Source organism: Lepidothrix coronata, unplaced genomic scaffold, assembly GCF_001604755.1.
Source record: "Lepidothrix coronata isolate B3197 unplaced genomic scaffold, Lepidothrix_coronata-1.0 Scaffold230, whole genome shotgun sequence".
In the NCBI taxonomy this organism is placed as follows: Eukaryota; Metazoa; Chordata; class Aves; order Passeriformes; family Pipridae; genus Lepidothrix; species Lepidothrix coronata.
Window position 1 is genome coordinate 121,918 of NW_016690410.1, and position 16,392 is coordinate 138,309.

A 16,392-nucleotide genomic window follows, 5' to 3' on the forward strand; every position below is an offset into this window, starting at 1 on the left:
TTTTGTAAATGATTGTTGCACATCAACAGGACAAGAAGACCACAGCAACAACACAGCATGATCACAATAGTGACATACAGTAGAGCAGAAAGACATACAGGTGTGATCATTTGAATGATTTGGAATAAGTAACACTTTTTCTAGCTAAAACATGCATTTAAATAGTGCAAATATGCAGAATTTGCCTTAAGAGAACATGCTCAATTTTAAAGCAAACGTAATTGTTGGAAGAGTTTGGAAGGTTACACATGGTGGCCTGCAGCCATATCACAAATCAGAAGAAATAAAGAATCCTCCTATGACATACAATGGCATCTAAAGAAATAACAGAGCAATTCACTAAGAGAAAAAATAATGCCATGAAAGTTAGAAGTCTGCCATTTGCATATGGATCAGCCACCAACAAAACAAGCCTGTTGAAAGATGACCCAGCAGCAAGAAGACACATGTTTGCAACATAGCAGACTGTACCCTTCCTGCAAGACAAATTTCTTCTTCCAGTTCACTTTGTTCTGATACTGAGCTGAGGGGAGCAATGGAATTACCTCAAATTCAAGGAGCTATTATGATGCTCAGAAACCAGACCATGACTCACCATTAACCTGTTTTACAAATAATCACCTAATGTGTTGGATTTTGATACATCGCTCTAAGTGAACTGTTATCTAGAAAGTAATATTTTCCTTCTTCATTGCCAGATCTTAGAAAGCCTTTACCTTTGAACTTCCCTTTAAAGATCACTCATGACAAAATCATGCCTGACATCCCAGGCAACACTAGCTATACTCATTCCCCACTGGCTATACCAGAAAAAAATCAATTCCCAAGTTCCCAAACTGCATTAATCTCACTGCAGGGAAATAACTGTACTTTCTAACACAGCTTACAAATGCCTTTATCTTTTGGCCCTCTAACCCTTTTTAAATAGTTCACATTACCCACTTTTTGCCTTCATTGCCAAACACATGAGCATGATCAGTGATTAGCAGCACTGACAATTTCCAGACTCTTGTGACCTAGGCTAGAGAGGCCCATAACTTGATTTCTCCAGGAACATAGCATTCAAAAAACACAGGATCTCCGGCTGGAGCTGTTTGAAGCAAGTTCCACTCTCAGGACCTCTGTATCTGATCCTGATGTGTGTTTTTCCTGTGCCTGACTACCATTGTCTTCTAGCATTACACACAGCATAGACAGGAAAATCAGCTAAATATTGCATCCAGTCTCAGCAGACACAAAGCAGAAAGAAAGGAACAACTTGAGTTTACTCACCAGTCTGAGCAGCAGATTTCTTTCTTGGAGAGAAGGCTGAAGAACAACAGTGAAGTCATCCCTCTGATCAAACCTCTCAGATTCCAGCAGTTTTTCCCAAGCATCCTAAATACACAACATTTAATCAGATGAGTACTATCAGATAGAGCCTAATATATGTGCAATTCATCAGGGCTTAAAGTAAATTGAAATTATCCCCATCCCTAATAAAACACAAAAATAAAATTGTGTAATTGAAAACAAAGACAGTAATTTAATGAAATCTGCTTACACAACAACTAGAAAATCCTCGTAACAGTGAGAAAAATACATTGGTTTACCATAATTTTCTTTGAAAGGGCAGCAAGCTTAGCAAGGCAATGAAATGTCACATTTATTACCTCCCTGACATGTTTAAAAAGAACTCCAGCAGAACTGTCTCTGTCTTAACAGAAAGTTTGCCTCTTCAAGAGATACTAAGATTACACAGGTATAGAGAGAACTTACCATCAATATTCCTGATGTAAGAAAAGGGATCAGGATTATTATGGATATGTGGTAAAAAAGCTGCTACTCAACTTCCTCACTGCTATTCCTCCCTTAACTCCTCATTTTAGTCCAATCTGGCAAATGAATAGATATGTCTGGCACTTTGAGAGCCAAACAACACAGAAGATACCATACCTGATAGGACCACCTCAATATGTTATCATCTAATGTGGAGCGTTCACCAACACAATTGCACTGATTCTTGTCTGGATTGCTGCAGAAAAGAATGAAAAACATTAAAGACATTACGAAATTTCGATAAACAAGACAGATAGCATGAACTCTTTTAAACCACTGACACGCACATATTGAAGACTAATTTGTGGCATATGTTGAGAAAGCTACATGGAACACACTGATTTTTTGATATAAACATAGAATGATATATATTTCCATGTCCAGAGCTTTGAATCGCTTCTTGATTTGAAAACCTAGTCCGATGACAAGTATGCCAGACTTTGATTAGCACAGGGTCTCACAAGCTAGCAGCATGCTCAAACTTAAAATAGCAGCTACACTAGTTTTCAAACATTTCCCTCTCTATAATCACACAGTAAAATTGAAAAAAAAAAAATCAAAATACTCCCACTGAACTTTTTCCTTTGTATTTGGCATCGAGTTTCCTTAGTATTTTGCATCTTGAAATGTGGATGGAAGCTCGATGTCGCTGAAGGTTGTATATGCTAAAGGATTTATGCACTGTCGGGCAGCTAACCAATCTCAGTCAGATTTCTGACCTGCAAGGTGAGATGTGCATACTGCATATTTTTGCAGCTGGTTGGAGAACTCTTAGAGCTCCCAAGGCTGTAGACAGGAACAATATAAGATACATGAGACACATGTAAGATTAGCCAGGTTCCAGTAAAGATATACTCAATTGAAAATTCCTGAATGGACCGGGATTTCAGAAATTTTTTATAGGGTTTGCAGATATAAGCAATAAGTACGTGCCAGGATCAGATTCTTGTTTTTTCCCAGAACTCTAGCTAAACCCATAAAATGAGAGTTTTCTGTTAAAGTGCTATTATCACTACTTGTGAGTGAAAGAATTATCAACTCAGGACCAGAATCTTACCCAAGCCTAACAGAAGGACCTCATAAAATACATGAAGAGAATTACATGACTAAAAACAGGGTTCATGCATTACTTTTAGTGCAGACACTTCTAGTTAGTAAGAAACTAATAAGGGAAGGAACTTTAAATCATTATTGTGTCCCACACTTCAATGCCTAAAGTTCAGTACTGACATGGGACTGGGAGTGTCAACCACTGATATCCTCTTGGACTCCTGAAATTTCATATTTTTGTATGGGTTTATGCTTTTTTCTCAAAGAACAGTTCAAAATGAGGACTTAGTGGTCAAAAGCTGAGGATCTTATCTGGGAGAAGTTCTGTGCCGGAGGCTAAGTTTAACAAACAATAAAGCACAAGACTTGCAAACTGGTGGAACTGTTCAACCAGATAAACACAGCTATGAACACAGCATGCTGACAAAGAGAAAGCAAATTGCCTTAAATAAAAAAGGAAATATAAAAATTTCTCAGAGGAAAAAACAGAATTATTTAATTTTATTTTTAAAACCTTCAGTACATGGCAAGGCCTGTATTCCTAAATCCATCTTTTCCACCTTTCTCACATTTTTCTCTCTAATGCCTGTGCAGGAGAAATAAGTAGAGTGTTCCATGTAGTCATTTTTAACAAGGAAAGCTTCTCCTCTGCTTGTACTTGTTGTTAAGAACATGGTTACATGGCAGCCAGACCTCTTCCCCCTTTCCACCAGAAAGTCTCTGAGATTGTACACATGCAAAGCTTGTGAAACACTTCAGGATGACTATATTTGTATGCATGGTGTCTTATGCCATGAGCACAGGAAAAAAAATTACTGTGGAGTAAGATGGAGTGTAATCTCATCAGCTGTAAACTACTCCACCATAACAGCCCATGTGCACACTCCTACTCCATACTAAATCAGGACAAACTACTCACACGCTTGTTACAAAGTACTGAGAAAAGAAGAGAGATGGATGCAGTTATCATAAGGAACTGACAGGTTGGATGTTATCCATCCTACCATATCCTAAGCTCAAGTAGTAGCTTTCCAATAGCCTAACAATGTCCTGTAAGGTCAGTTACTCATTTTGTGAACACTGATATCTAGAAACTTAAACTTCTGAAGTGCCTACAGTGTTTTTTTACTTGAGAACTGCAGAACAGAAATAGTATATATATAGTGAATATATAGTGAATAAAGAACTGAGGGTAGCTAGACCGTGCACCCTCATGGCCATAATCTCAGTACTGAGTCTGGCTGGGATGGAGTTAACTTTCTTCATAGCAGACCATACTGTGTTTTGGATTTGTGGCTAAAACTGTTGATAACACACCAGTGCTTTAGCTTTTGGTGAACAGCGTTTGTACAGCATCAAGGCTTTCTCTTTTTCTGCTCACTTTGACCCACTATTTAAACATGCTATCCAACTTGACAGGATTAAAAGCACCTACTCTTCCTAGTAAAAAAAAAAACCTTTCTGAAAGAATTTATCAGAAACAAAGTGAAGATTTAAAATCTTTTACATACTTTTGTATTAAGGGCAGAAAAACTGTTCAGAAGACTCTAGCTCAGTTATGAAATCAATACATATACATAGCTATATGTTGAACACCAGCAGGAGACAGAATTTAAAGAAACCTGCTACCTGGCATTACTGTAATCTTGGCATGCAGGAGAGGCAGTTGCGAGCTCAGTGGAATCCACTAGATTTACGAAGGCCTTGGGAACCTGCAGTAATAAAGTAAAAATTAATCATGCTATTTTTGCAATTAAAGATCAGTAAGTAGCAATAACAGTAGATCATGTCTACAGCTTCCCAACCCTGGGATTCTGCCTGCATAAAATCAATGATCTTTGCCAATTCTGCCCTGAACCTTGCTCCTGTGCCTGCCATCTAGGATCATCATTTATGAAGTACTTGTGACCATGACTTCTTGACTGAGACACAGTAATTAATTTTACATAACCAAAATGGCCAACAGCCAACTAATTTAAACTCAAATGAACTAGGAACTATTATCTATGTGGCAACATACCAATGCAAAGCTGGGGATGAAACATGCTGTACAATAGCACAAGCACTCATGCAACCCACCTCACCTCTCCCCCAAGCAGAAAGCAGTTTTTTGTTTACATAATGATATTTCACTTTTACAAGTGCACATAAACAAATTCTGGAAATAATAGTGGAGAGAATCTGAAGAGAATACGTGGGTGGAACTTCACCCATGCACAGCATTTGTTGAAGTCAGTCGGAGAAAAACAAGTGCTTGTGGCCTGATGCAATCAAACTGTAACAGGTTTAGAACACGCTGTAGGCCTTCAATGCAGCAAAACAAAATTATTGGAAAATACTATTGAAATAATTCGGATAAACAGTTTATAGTCTGCTTTAGTAGTGATCTATCCTTGCCTAGTCTACTATTCGTTAGCAGACCAAGACACACCACAGAATGCTTCCCAGAAACCATCCTAGATAAGCAGATAATTCTTTCCTCAGCCAGCTGGAAAACCTTTAGAAAGGCTGAGATCTTAAAATGAACACATAATAAGAAAAGAAGATCCATTATACTTATTTTAATACGTGTTTTCCCTGGTCTGTAAAAGTCACCACTATGTAGTTAGCTGCCTGTACACTGCCTACCTGTTCCACACATCCAGTAATTAGCTATCAGTTATTTTCACCAACAGTCCTGTTAAGCATGACTTTCAGGCCTAGACAGATGTACTCCATTTTTCATAGACATTACTTTAAAATTACTTTAAAAATTACTTAAAAATGTAAGTACTTAAAAATCACTTAAAGAAAGATTGAGTGGTAATGTCAATTTGTGTTGCAAAATAGAGCAGTTACCCATCCCTTCTTTCTGTTTGCATGTATCAGGTTTTTAAAAGCACGAGTAACACATTTAGTGAAAACAAACAAGTCCAGTGAGTTGGAGTCAATGAAACCAGTGTTCTAAGCCACGTGAAGAGTGGTACCAGCCCTAGTCTAGTAAGGGAGACTGGAAAAATACACAAAGGATTCAGCTATTCAGGGTTGATGAATACATCTTACCTTCTTATACAAGAAATCCAAGACAGCTTTAAGTTGTTCCAGGTTTTCCAATGTGCAGTTCTTCTGTAAATGAGAGGAGAAATGCCATCAAAACTAGTAGAAAAAACAAAGTTATCCATTGTCTATAAGTCACAAACCCTGTGTGTTGAGCTTGTGTACTGAAGGGTTATTAAGAACCACTACAGTCAGAATTCAGCCTTAGCCAACAACAATAACATGGAACTAATTTAACTGCCTACAAATAGACAACCTGACATATATATATAAAAAGACAGGGATGTGAAAAAAAGTAACTTTCTACTTGAAGGTGGAAAACAGTTGTTCCGCTAAGGCATCTCAGACTTGAGATGACAAATTAAATATAGATGTATATAAATACAAACCACAGTGTGTCAGGAGCTTACATCACCGGATAGAACCATTCCAGCATCCCAGACCTATCTACTCCTTTAGTTCACTGTGGCAGACAGCAGAGTATGGGAAAGTATCTTAACCATCTGCCTTGACTGCTAAACCACCCCACTAAACGCTTACCAGTTTTGTGGGAGCACAGGAGGAACATGGATTTTCAGCACTAAAAAACACTGTGATTAGTTTCCAGTCATTTTGGAAGTCCATCAACTGGAAGGGAAAAAAAATAAAGGAATAGGATGATAGCAGATCTATTTACTATTTTCCTTTCTCACACATAACATGCTTTAGCTTTAAATCAGCAAGACCAAGCAGTAGCCCACAGCCCATCCCTGGCCATCTCAATCCTTTCCATTCGACAATCCATCCAGCTTTTCCCTAGAGGAGTCAGTAAATGGATGGTTAGGCAGCAAGTGCTGCAATCATCAGATGCTGCTGAATGCACATCTACAAAGAGCTCAGGATAGAGCCTGAAATTGCTGTTGCCAGTGGAGACTCTATTGGAAAAATGGGCATGAACAGCTTAGCACAAAGCTTGATGTTGCTTCTTTCCATCACTGTTGCAGCTTACCAATAGGGTTAAGGTTCCTGAACTTCTGAGAATGGATCACATCAGTGGGATATAGACTGGAGTTAAAAATCTGAGAGCTAGAGCCCTGTTTGCTTGTGCTATATTTATTAGTCAATTCTCAACACTCTTGAAGAGCATTGGTTAGAACCACACAGTTCCACAAAAATGTATGCCAAGTCCACATACAAACAGTGTGATAGGCTCCCTGTAGAGTGAAGAGCCAGCAGCAGAATTGCCTTGGCAATTACATTTTCCCATTATTTCAAGACCATTTTACAAAATAACATGCCTTGTGGTTACAAATAAAAGAAAAATGAATGCTTAAAACTCCAGGATGGGATTTACAAAGCACTCAGCCATGAGTGATAATTCAAGCTCTCACCAGCATCAGTCAAAGCATATCTAGGCCTTTACTGTCTTTTTTGAAAACATGTTCTTAAAAGACCAAAAAAGAACTGAAGAGACAAATACTAAGAATTATTATTTTGGGTTGGCTTCTCAGAAACACTGGCACAGTTACAGAGTGTAGCTAGCAGAGGTCTCACATCCTTAGCCAACAGAAAATAAACATATTGGCTTCCCTACCAAACTCTTCAGCCACTCTTACAAATGTAAACAAGGTAGGATACTTTCAAGAACAAAACTCTTTACTTGAAAGGCACAGAAAGACCGAAGTCTATTAACCTCAAGAAACAGCATTTTCTGTTTTGAAAAGATTTTTGAGTGCTGTTTAAAGCATTAAATCACTTGTCTGCCTTTTTCTGCTTCAACACCATGCTTTCTGAATTGTCCTGTGCTTTAAACAAACCTGATTCTCTTTCATGAGCTCCACTATTTCTTTAGCTTGATGCAGGAGGTCTCTGTAAAGCAGAAAGGAAGAGAGAAACTATGAAAACGTCAGTAAGGGTAAAGCTTAGGCTGATTTTTTACCATTAAATCAAATGACATTTAAGGCTTCAGGTTGGATTAATCTTTTCTCTCCTAAATGTGTTAAGATTAGACATCTGTGCTACACAGAGAGCCTGGGGTGATTAGCTCATATTCAAGTATCTCACTTTTAGACATGTGCACTTAGGAGAAAACAGCAGACACAGCTTGGTAGGCACACCTCTAACTCTATTTGAGCCAAAAATTTGTTTTGCAGTGTAAAGAGGAGACATGATGTTAAGGCAGGTGATCCAGACCCCAAAGCACACACTGGGCTTTGTTCGTCCTGATTCTGAGAGGAGGAAATGAGCGACAGTGGCAGGGTCTGTCCCTGGACTGTTTATGCAGCCTCTGCTGGTACTGAACATATTCTGTGTCCATTGAAGTGCTCCAGCATCAAAGGTTTCCATCCTCCACATTTCCAGCTGTAAATCTGTAAATCACCTGTAAAACTGCCCAGCCAAAAGCTCCTCAGACTTACATGGCTTGACTGTCTGACGTTGCTCCCATTGTGTCCGGCAGAGGGGACAGGTGTAGGACCGTGGGATTAAAACTGCTAATGAGAACTGAATGACAGAACACAGGTTAGGTGATTTCTGCATCCAATGGACTGCTACTCTGCTGTTTCATTATAAACCCAACAGAACTAAACAGCCAGACACGTAAAGTCTGGTGATCTTTTGGCAGACATGAGAGGTATGCCCAAGGCGCTCTGCAGCTGTTCTTCCTGGTTTTGCTCTTCACCTTTAGAAGTGAAGGCTTCATGTCTGAGTTTGCCTCCAGACACAGGGCAGAAACCTCCATTCCCATCTCTCAAGTAGTGTAGGTGGACTTAAATACAGGCAGCTATAGAAATGAAGCTACTGGAAAGGGCTACAGAGGCAGCCTCCTGAAGAACTGATGAGTTGCCAGGTTTCAAACCCCTTTCACAGGGAAATAGAGATGATGTCGAAGAGTTAAGACACTAGGAAGATGATTTTGAGAGAAGGACCATGGAAATATATGTTACTCAGCATTTCAGTGGACCTGAAGGTTTTACTTGCACTGCCCTTCAAACAAGTAAAGGCTGCCTTCAGAGCCAGCTGGAACCAGCTGATAGGTGATGAATTCAGAGATGTGGTGCATCTTTGGCAGCCCCAGTGTAAATCCTAAACACATGGCAGCACTGGACAGGCAAACTCACACAAGATTTCACTGAGCTAGCATGGGCAGCAAGCACACACCTGAAGAGACTGTATCATGGGTAGTAATAGCAGCCCAAAACCCCCAGTTGGGCATTTAAGAATCTTGCAGCAGCCTGTGGCATGCCTTCTTCACTGCTATTTGCCTACCCAGATGGTCTCTCTGAAGCCAGCATAGGTAATCCAGGATGACTGTACTCATGTCCCCCAGCTACACCATCCCTCAAGTGTCCCTTACTCCCCTGCAGTGTGCTTGTGCTGCACCTGCTCTGCAGCCCAGCAGAGCCTGGAGCTCCCGCCAGTGAGCTGTTAAATCAATTTGCTCAAGTTTTAAGTGTGACAGAAAGACGCACCTGCTAAAGTTTTCACGGTTACTTCAAGGAAGCTCTTTCCTGTGCTATAGAAAGGGGAGAGAAAACAGGAAGTTCCTGTTATTCCATTTCTCAAAGAAAAATTCTATTACAGCACAGCCGCAATTTCTTATTACTTATGCTCCATCTCAGAGTGTGTATTCACGGCAGCTGCTGGAAGTAAGAATGGGGCCTTTCTTTCCTGAAAACTGTCATGTCATCAGCTACTGCTGAGTAAGAACACTGTCTTAGAGCTCATTTTTTTTGTGTCTCTGTAAGCTCTGCATGTTGCAGTACTTGTGCTCATGCATAAGTACAAGTGATGCAGGGACCTCTCTGTGTACACCCAGCTACAAGTGAACACAGATGTTTATGCAATCATAAGAAAAATTAGCCTTTTAAAGTTTATCTGGGCATGGCTAAATCCTCATCTGGAATGCTGTGACTCAAGAGCTACACAGACTTTCAACTACAAGGTTTAGCATTATGTTCATTCATTGATTTAGATCTGTTAAGGGGACATGGAAGAAAACAGGGTAATGCTTGTCCATGAAGCACTGGGAATCAGTCAAACAGAGGTCAGGGTATCAGGACTTCTGAGTTCTTTCTTTGCTTTGATAAATCCCTACTTTCTAGTCTCTAACTAGTGAATTATGATATTTATTACCTAGGATTCATCATGTAGCAATGATTGTTAATCAAGGTTATTGCAACCCTGAGTTAGTTCTATATCTTGCATAAGTACAAAGAATTTCTGTTACCTAAGGTCAGGGAAAGTTACAGTGTCTCAAAATCCTTTATATTTTAAATAGATTTTCTCCTCCTCTCTAGAAAACAATAATAAGAATTGCTTGGGCCTAATTCCTGCACTGTGATACTGTATAGATTAGTATAATGACACTTGTAAATACTAACAGTTTATTGTTACCTTGGGAGTAAATCCTCAACAGATCCTGGTGTCTGTGAACAAAGAAGCCATAAGAATAACATTAAGCAACAAAGTGTAAACTAGACCTACATATGCTGTTCCCCTGTCGTGTTCCACTCCTGTTATAGATAGTATTGTTTTCTACATATTCTTCTCCACTGTGTTGTAATCAGTCACAGATTTAAATTATTTTCCAAAGCTTCCCTATTACAGTGTATTTTCATATTCTTGTAATCCTTTCTTAGTCTCTGCTTTCATTAATGTTTTTTTTAGATATGGCTTCAAATAAAGTTTAAATAGCTGAAATCAAATGTCATCAAATGAAATGCTGTTCTAAACCAAATTTCTCTGTAGCTAGTTCTACTCTTTTTCAACAAAAGACATGACCTGAAGTCATTTAGATAATTTACATGGCACTCAGTCAGAATGGTGTCTGTTAAAAAAAACAACCCCTGACATCAACAGAGGAACTTCAATGATTTCAGAGAGTTTGAAGAGGAGACAATTACATATGTTTGCTCTAGGAAAGCAGACATTCCTGTAAAGAAGATCATTTGTGCTTTTCTATGGCACCATCCACTAGTAACAAAGACATTAGCCCTTGCTCTAAAGGGCCATGCATCTGATAGAGATGAAGCACCTTTGCATTCAGAACAATTATTTTCTTCAAAAGCAGTATTCACAAGGAGTCCAGGAGTGCTGATTTTCTAATAGAAAAGTATGATGTCTTGATGAATACTGTCTCAAAGCTGAAAGTTGTTTAGTGATAAGGGAGAATCTCCCCTATTTTTCATAGCTGCAGCCCTGGTAATAGCTATCAATTTTTGCTCCACAGGCATTTCTACACTTCCTCAAAGCCTGGGAATTGTGGTTAAATGTTTTTAATTTGGCTTTCAACTATTAAGACAAGTAAAGATCATCCAGTTCTGGCTGGAGATTAGATTAGAACAGCAGGAAAACTTTACCCAGTGATCTATACATCAGAAGCAAATCTTTGTGATCCTTGTAGACCTTCTGCCTTCTAGATAGGAAACCAGTCTCTATAGAAAACGCTCAATGAGATGGAAAATCTACCACGTTTCTCAACAATCTGTACTTTTTCCAGTTTGAATTTTCCCATCTTTTTCTTCCAGTTATCCAATCTGTTATACTCTTTGTTAGGAACATCCAAGCACTCTAATCAAATATCATGGTTCTCTGCAGGAGTACTGTGATCACATTTCCTCCTGCATGAAGTCAGCTGGCTATTTTTAGACTCAGGGTATACTGGAACACTGAACAGCAGGTATTTCCAGTAATTTTTTCACCAGAAGTCTTTGATGCTCGTGGAAAGATTCAAGTCCAGAATGTCCTAACTGGGACCCCAAACTGCATCACCTTGCTTCATCATCATGATGGAGGAAATGGGTCACGTTCAGCACACTTCCTGCTTGTACTTACTCTTTGAAAATTTCCTATTGCTGTGACTGCTTTAATGTCAGCTGGCCTTAGAGCATGAACTGAGGAAAAAAAGACAACTTCAGGTTAAAAAAAAAAACCATCAAAAATGAACAGTAATCTTGAGAGAAAGTTACATTTACCAGTATACTAAAACATAACAAAATTGGCTAAAATGTAAGAAGTCTATACTCATCATGATAATTTTGATTTCAGGCTTTAAATTCATCAGAGAGGATGAAAAATTTTACTTGGGTATTCAGTAAATACCTTGGGTATTTAGAGGCACTGAAATGTTCAACCATCAAGCAAGAGAAGATAAAACAAACACTATTGTGAATTATTTAAGTAAGTGGCATCCCCAATTACCAGCTGAAGAAAGTGAAGCAGAAAAGAAATCATGAATACAACAAAAAGGTAAAGGACTTTACAGAGCCTATCTCCACTTTAGTCACATCCCAAACATATGCATCTCCTGAAACAGCTGATTTCTGCCCCAGCCCATTCACAAATAATTTTGAGAGGGAAAGCCTCAGCAAGGACAATATCAAACACAAACCTGAAGATGAAAGGGTCTCAGGGAACGTCGCCTGCTCACATGAAAACTGCAAGCTTCTTAGAGCCTTTGACATAAACAAACAAATACAGTTAACTTCTTCAATCTGACCAGGAAATTTGTGGAAAAAGGGGTCCCGTGGCTCCATTCTCACACAGAACCAAGATTTTAGTCATGTAAACAATTTTAAAGAACAATTACACCTCTGTTAGGGATACATGGGAACACAGATCCAGACAGCTGTGTTTTCAATCCACTGTTCCAAAACAACACTTTCTGCTCGGTTTTCTTACCAACTGCCACAGAACTGGGCCTGAGCAAACAATGAAATGTGCTGAACACATGCTGTTACATGATTGCTGCAAACAGTGAGTGCTTAATCTGGAAGAGGTCATAAGGACAGCTATTGCACACATCTTCATGTGCCAAAGGGCACCTAATTTTGGAAAAAGTTACATCTTCAATATGCAACAGGAAAAGCAAAATGAACCAATTCTGGTTCCTTAATAACTGGCAACACCTGGCCAGGTGATCAGAGAAGGCAAGGATGCAAGTGATACTATTCAATCAGCATGAGACACAGCTCAGTACCACTAGGAACATTATTCAATGCCATCCTACATCCTTACTCTAGGTATAGCCCAACATCTAGTGCTTTAAACAGAGATATGAAAGACAACCCCTTGCCCCTGGGTTACTACGGCCATGTCTGGCCAGCTGACCATCATCACCACATAAAGGTGAAATCTGTATTGTGACAGGGGCCACCACAGTCCCCACACACTCCCTACTGCCCAGCTGATGGACTTTAATGGTGCACATACTTTGCACCATTATAGAGCAAGGAAAGGTTTAGTCTTGTTTGTAGAAGAGCAACAGAGCATCTAGGAAGAAGTGCTAACCACAGTCGACCGACATACAGGAGGTACAACCTAATAACAAACATTGCTCAGAGAAAACCTTATTTCCTAGGTACTGTAATCTTGCAGCTGTACTATCACATTGCCAACTCGTTCACTTCGCATTTACTCTTTGCAGAAGCAGTTTAGGGCACCAGGCTGTATCTTTTCTTCTTCTGCCTGACTCAGAGGAAGCAACAGCCTGAGAAGTAATGATAGGTATTGAAAATAGGAAAAAAAGGAAGCTGTACTCATACTTTACCTCTAGTTGCCCATATTCTTCCAGATCATCTGCATTACCTAAAAAACATTAAAAGAATGAATTATATTATATTTTTTTACCGTAGGAAAAAAGTTTCAGAAGACTAAATATACCTAAAACCACAGAATCCTGAGAGGAGGCACTTTTCTCATCTGCTCTACTTTCCCAAGTTGAGGCTCATCCCCACAACCAAACAAATTTTCTTTGTTTTTGCTATGCTAGAATAACCTTTTAGTTATCATAAGCAGATGAAACCTGTTGAAATTAGTGGAATGCAATGAATTCATAGGCACAGCTGATGAACTGCTTGCAGATCTCCTCAACCAACTCCATCCTCCACAGGCCTTCTCTAACTGTTTTCCCCTTCAGCACATTTAATATATTGATGTAGTCTTATTCTGTCCAAATTTAGGGTAATTTGAACATGTGCAAGGTGAAACTCCTTAGAAAGGAGCAATTCACATTAATCTACATCTTCCATAGTCAGGGATCATCACGCCTTTGTGAGCTTGCCATAGTGATACAGAAACAGCTGCAATTTCCTCACTTAGTGGAGAGCGTTAGCAGACAAAATAGCCTGTGGTGCCAAAAGTTGGGCCTATAGCTATTTCAGTAAACATTATTCTCTTCCCTTGAGATTACACTTGGATTTACACACATAGATTTTGGGTTATCCTAAAATTTCCACAAAGGTGGCCACAAGGCCTAGGTCAGCTGAACTTCAAAGCATGCTCATAAAGGATCTTGCTGTGCTTAGAATAATTGTCCTTTAACATCTAGGAGCTATTTCTGGAATATTTAGCCCTGCTGAGTACTTCTGGCTTGTACATCTTTTTTTCCATGTCAGTGACATAGTAGATGCAGAACCAGCTCAGCCCAGCAGGTATAGTGGAGCCAGCAGTGATCCCACTGCAAGGAGGTGATGTGCCTGGCACAAGCAGAGGCCTGGGCAGCCTCTGTGGACATGGGTGCATACAGAGGTCAGTGTGGTGACAGAAGCCATACTGCTCCCCATGACCACCTCAGCCTGTCCCTCCTGTGCCACACTACGTGACCATATTCGATAACTGTCAGCAACTTCCATACGGAGGTTATTTTTGCCACTTGGGTTTCAACCATGAGCTATTTGTAAATTTATATTATTTTTATTGTGGTTGGTAGAAGATTGAGACAGTTGCTGCCTGACTGTTGTGTGACATCTTATTTAAAATTTCTGCCTGTTCAATCCGTGTTTTTTGATGAGGCTTTACTCAGGACAATAACCAGAACCCAGCTCTGTTTGAGATACTGGAGGCACGAGCAATGAGGGACTTGCCTGCATCACACAAATCTATTGCAGAAGCTCAGTATCTTTGAGAATTTTAACACTAATTTCAACTGTATTTTAAAATACTTCCACAGGTTACATCGAGGGAGAAACAGGATCCAATTCCAGTTTCCAGGATTCAGCAAGTTGGGGGAACAGTTTTACTATGTAAGACTGAAAGTCCATCTAATCTGGAATTCTGCCTCTGACAACATCCAAAGGTAGATACTTAGGCAGAGAATAAGGAAAACAGATATACTTCCATATAACAGCAGTTATATTCTATAACTGTCCTCCTAACTACCTGTGCTACTGTGCTCCCTGAGAAAGGAGTTACTTTATGTTGAAGAACTCCCTGAGACCCTTCTTCCATGGATCTGCCGATTTGTTTTTCTAACACTTTCACACTTTTGGCAAGGGTGTTTTATCATTTAATTATTGGAAAAAAAAGTACTTCTCACTTGTTAATAACATGATTTGTTTACTTGTTGTTCTTGTAAAGAGTAGTCATTTCCCTATTTCTGCAAAATTTACCATTTTGCACGTGCCTGTATGTCTTTATCGTATACCTATCCATTCTTCCAGGCTGAAGAGTCAGTCTCTTTGACCTCATGTAGAAGTTGTTTCATAAGTCTGACCACTCTTCCCCTTTATCCTCCTCCTAGGTTTTTCCACATCTTTTTTTGAGATGAAAAGTCTAGACAACTGTCAAGATGCGGGTGAACTATGGCCCTGTACACAGCAGCAGCAACATGAGTTTTATGCTGTTCTCTCCCTGACTCATGAAATTATTTGTCTCTCTGACCGTGGCTAGCACTGAAGTTTTCAGACAGCTATGTTCTGGGATCAAGCAGTATCTATCTTTTTGGCCTATTCAGAAGACTGGTTCAGAGGGTACCCTGGGAAACAGCCCTTGAAAACAAAGGGGTCCAGGAGGGATGGACGTGCTTCAAGGAGGAAGTCTTGAACGCACAAGAGCAGGCTGTCCCAGCGTGCTGAAAGGCGAGCTGGAGGGGAAAATGGCCGGCCTGGCTGAACAGGGAGATTTTGAAGGAAATTAGGGGAAAAAAAGAGAGCTTACCGACTATGGAAAAAAGGTCTGGCTACTCATGAAGAATTTAGGAATATAGTTAGGTCATACAGAAAGAAAATTAGAGACACAAAGGTGCAATCTGAACTCAATCTAGCCACTTCTGCTGGGGATAACAAGAAGTGCTTCTACAAACACAGCAATAGCAAAAGGAGGAGCAAGGAAAAACTCCATTCTTTGTTGGACATGGGGGGGAAACAGAGTTACCAAAGATGAGGAAAAGGCTGAGGTACTTATCACCTTCTTTGCCTCAGTTTTCAACAGTAAGACAGGTTGTCCCCAGGACAGCTGGCTTCCAGAGCATGTAGACAGAGACAGGAAGCCGAATAGCCCCCCTGTAATCCAGGAGGAAACAGTCAGTGACCTGCTGAGCCACTTGGATCCTCACAAGTCTATGGGACCAGATGGGATCTATCCTAGAGTGATGAGGGAGCTGGCGGAAGAGCTTGCCAAGCCACTCTCCATCATCTACCAACAGTCCTGGCTCACAGGGGAGGTCCCAGATGATTGGAAGTTGGCGAATGTCACGCTGATCCATAAAAAGGGCTGCAAGGAGGACCTGGG

General features: G+C 39.9%; 1 protein-coding gene across 1 annotated transcript in view; it reads right to left on the reverse strand.

Annotated features, from left to right (window-relative positions):
• The window catches only part of PLB1 (phospholipase B1), a 75,455-nt gene extending 63,148 nt beyond the window's left edge, over window positions 1-12,307 (reverse strand). The window contains exons 1-11 of the mRNA XM_017834222.1: window positions 12,275-12,307; window positions 11,719-11,777; window positions 10,279-10,310; window positions 9,354-9,397; window positions 8,301-8,385; window positions 7,701-7,752; window positions 6,445-6,531; window positions 5,911-5,973; window positions 4,498-4,580; window positions 1,936-2,014; window positions 1,273-1,377 (exon numbers count right to left, since the gene is read on the reverse strand). Of these exons, the coding sequence (XP_017689711.1) occupies window positions 1,273-1,377; window positions 1,936-2,014; window positions 4,498-4,580; window positions 5,911-5,973; window positions 6,445-6,531; window positions 7,701-7,752; window positions 8,301-8,329 (498 nt within the window). The 5' untranslated portion in view covers window positions 8,330-8,385; window positions 9,354-9,397; window positions 10,279-10,310; window positions 11,719-11,777; window positions 12,275-12,307. The remainder of the gene's footprint in view (window positions 1-1,272; window positions 1,378-1,935; window positions 2,015-4,497; window positions 4,581-5,910; window positions 5,974-6,444; window positions 6,532-7,700; window positions 7,753-8,300; window positions 8,386-9,353; window positions 9,398-10,278; window positions 10,311-11,718; window positions 11,778-12,274) is intronic.
• Window positions 12,308-16,392: the final 4,085 nt, after the last annotated feature.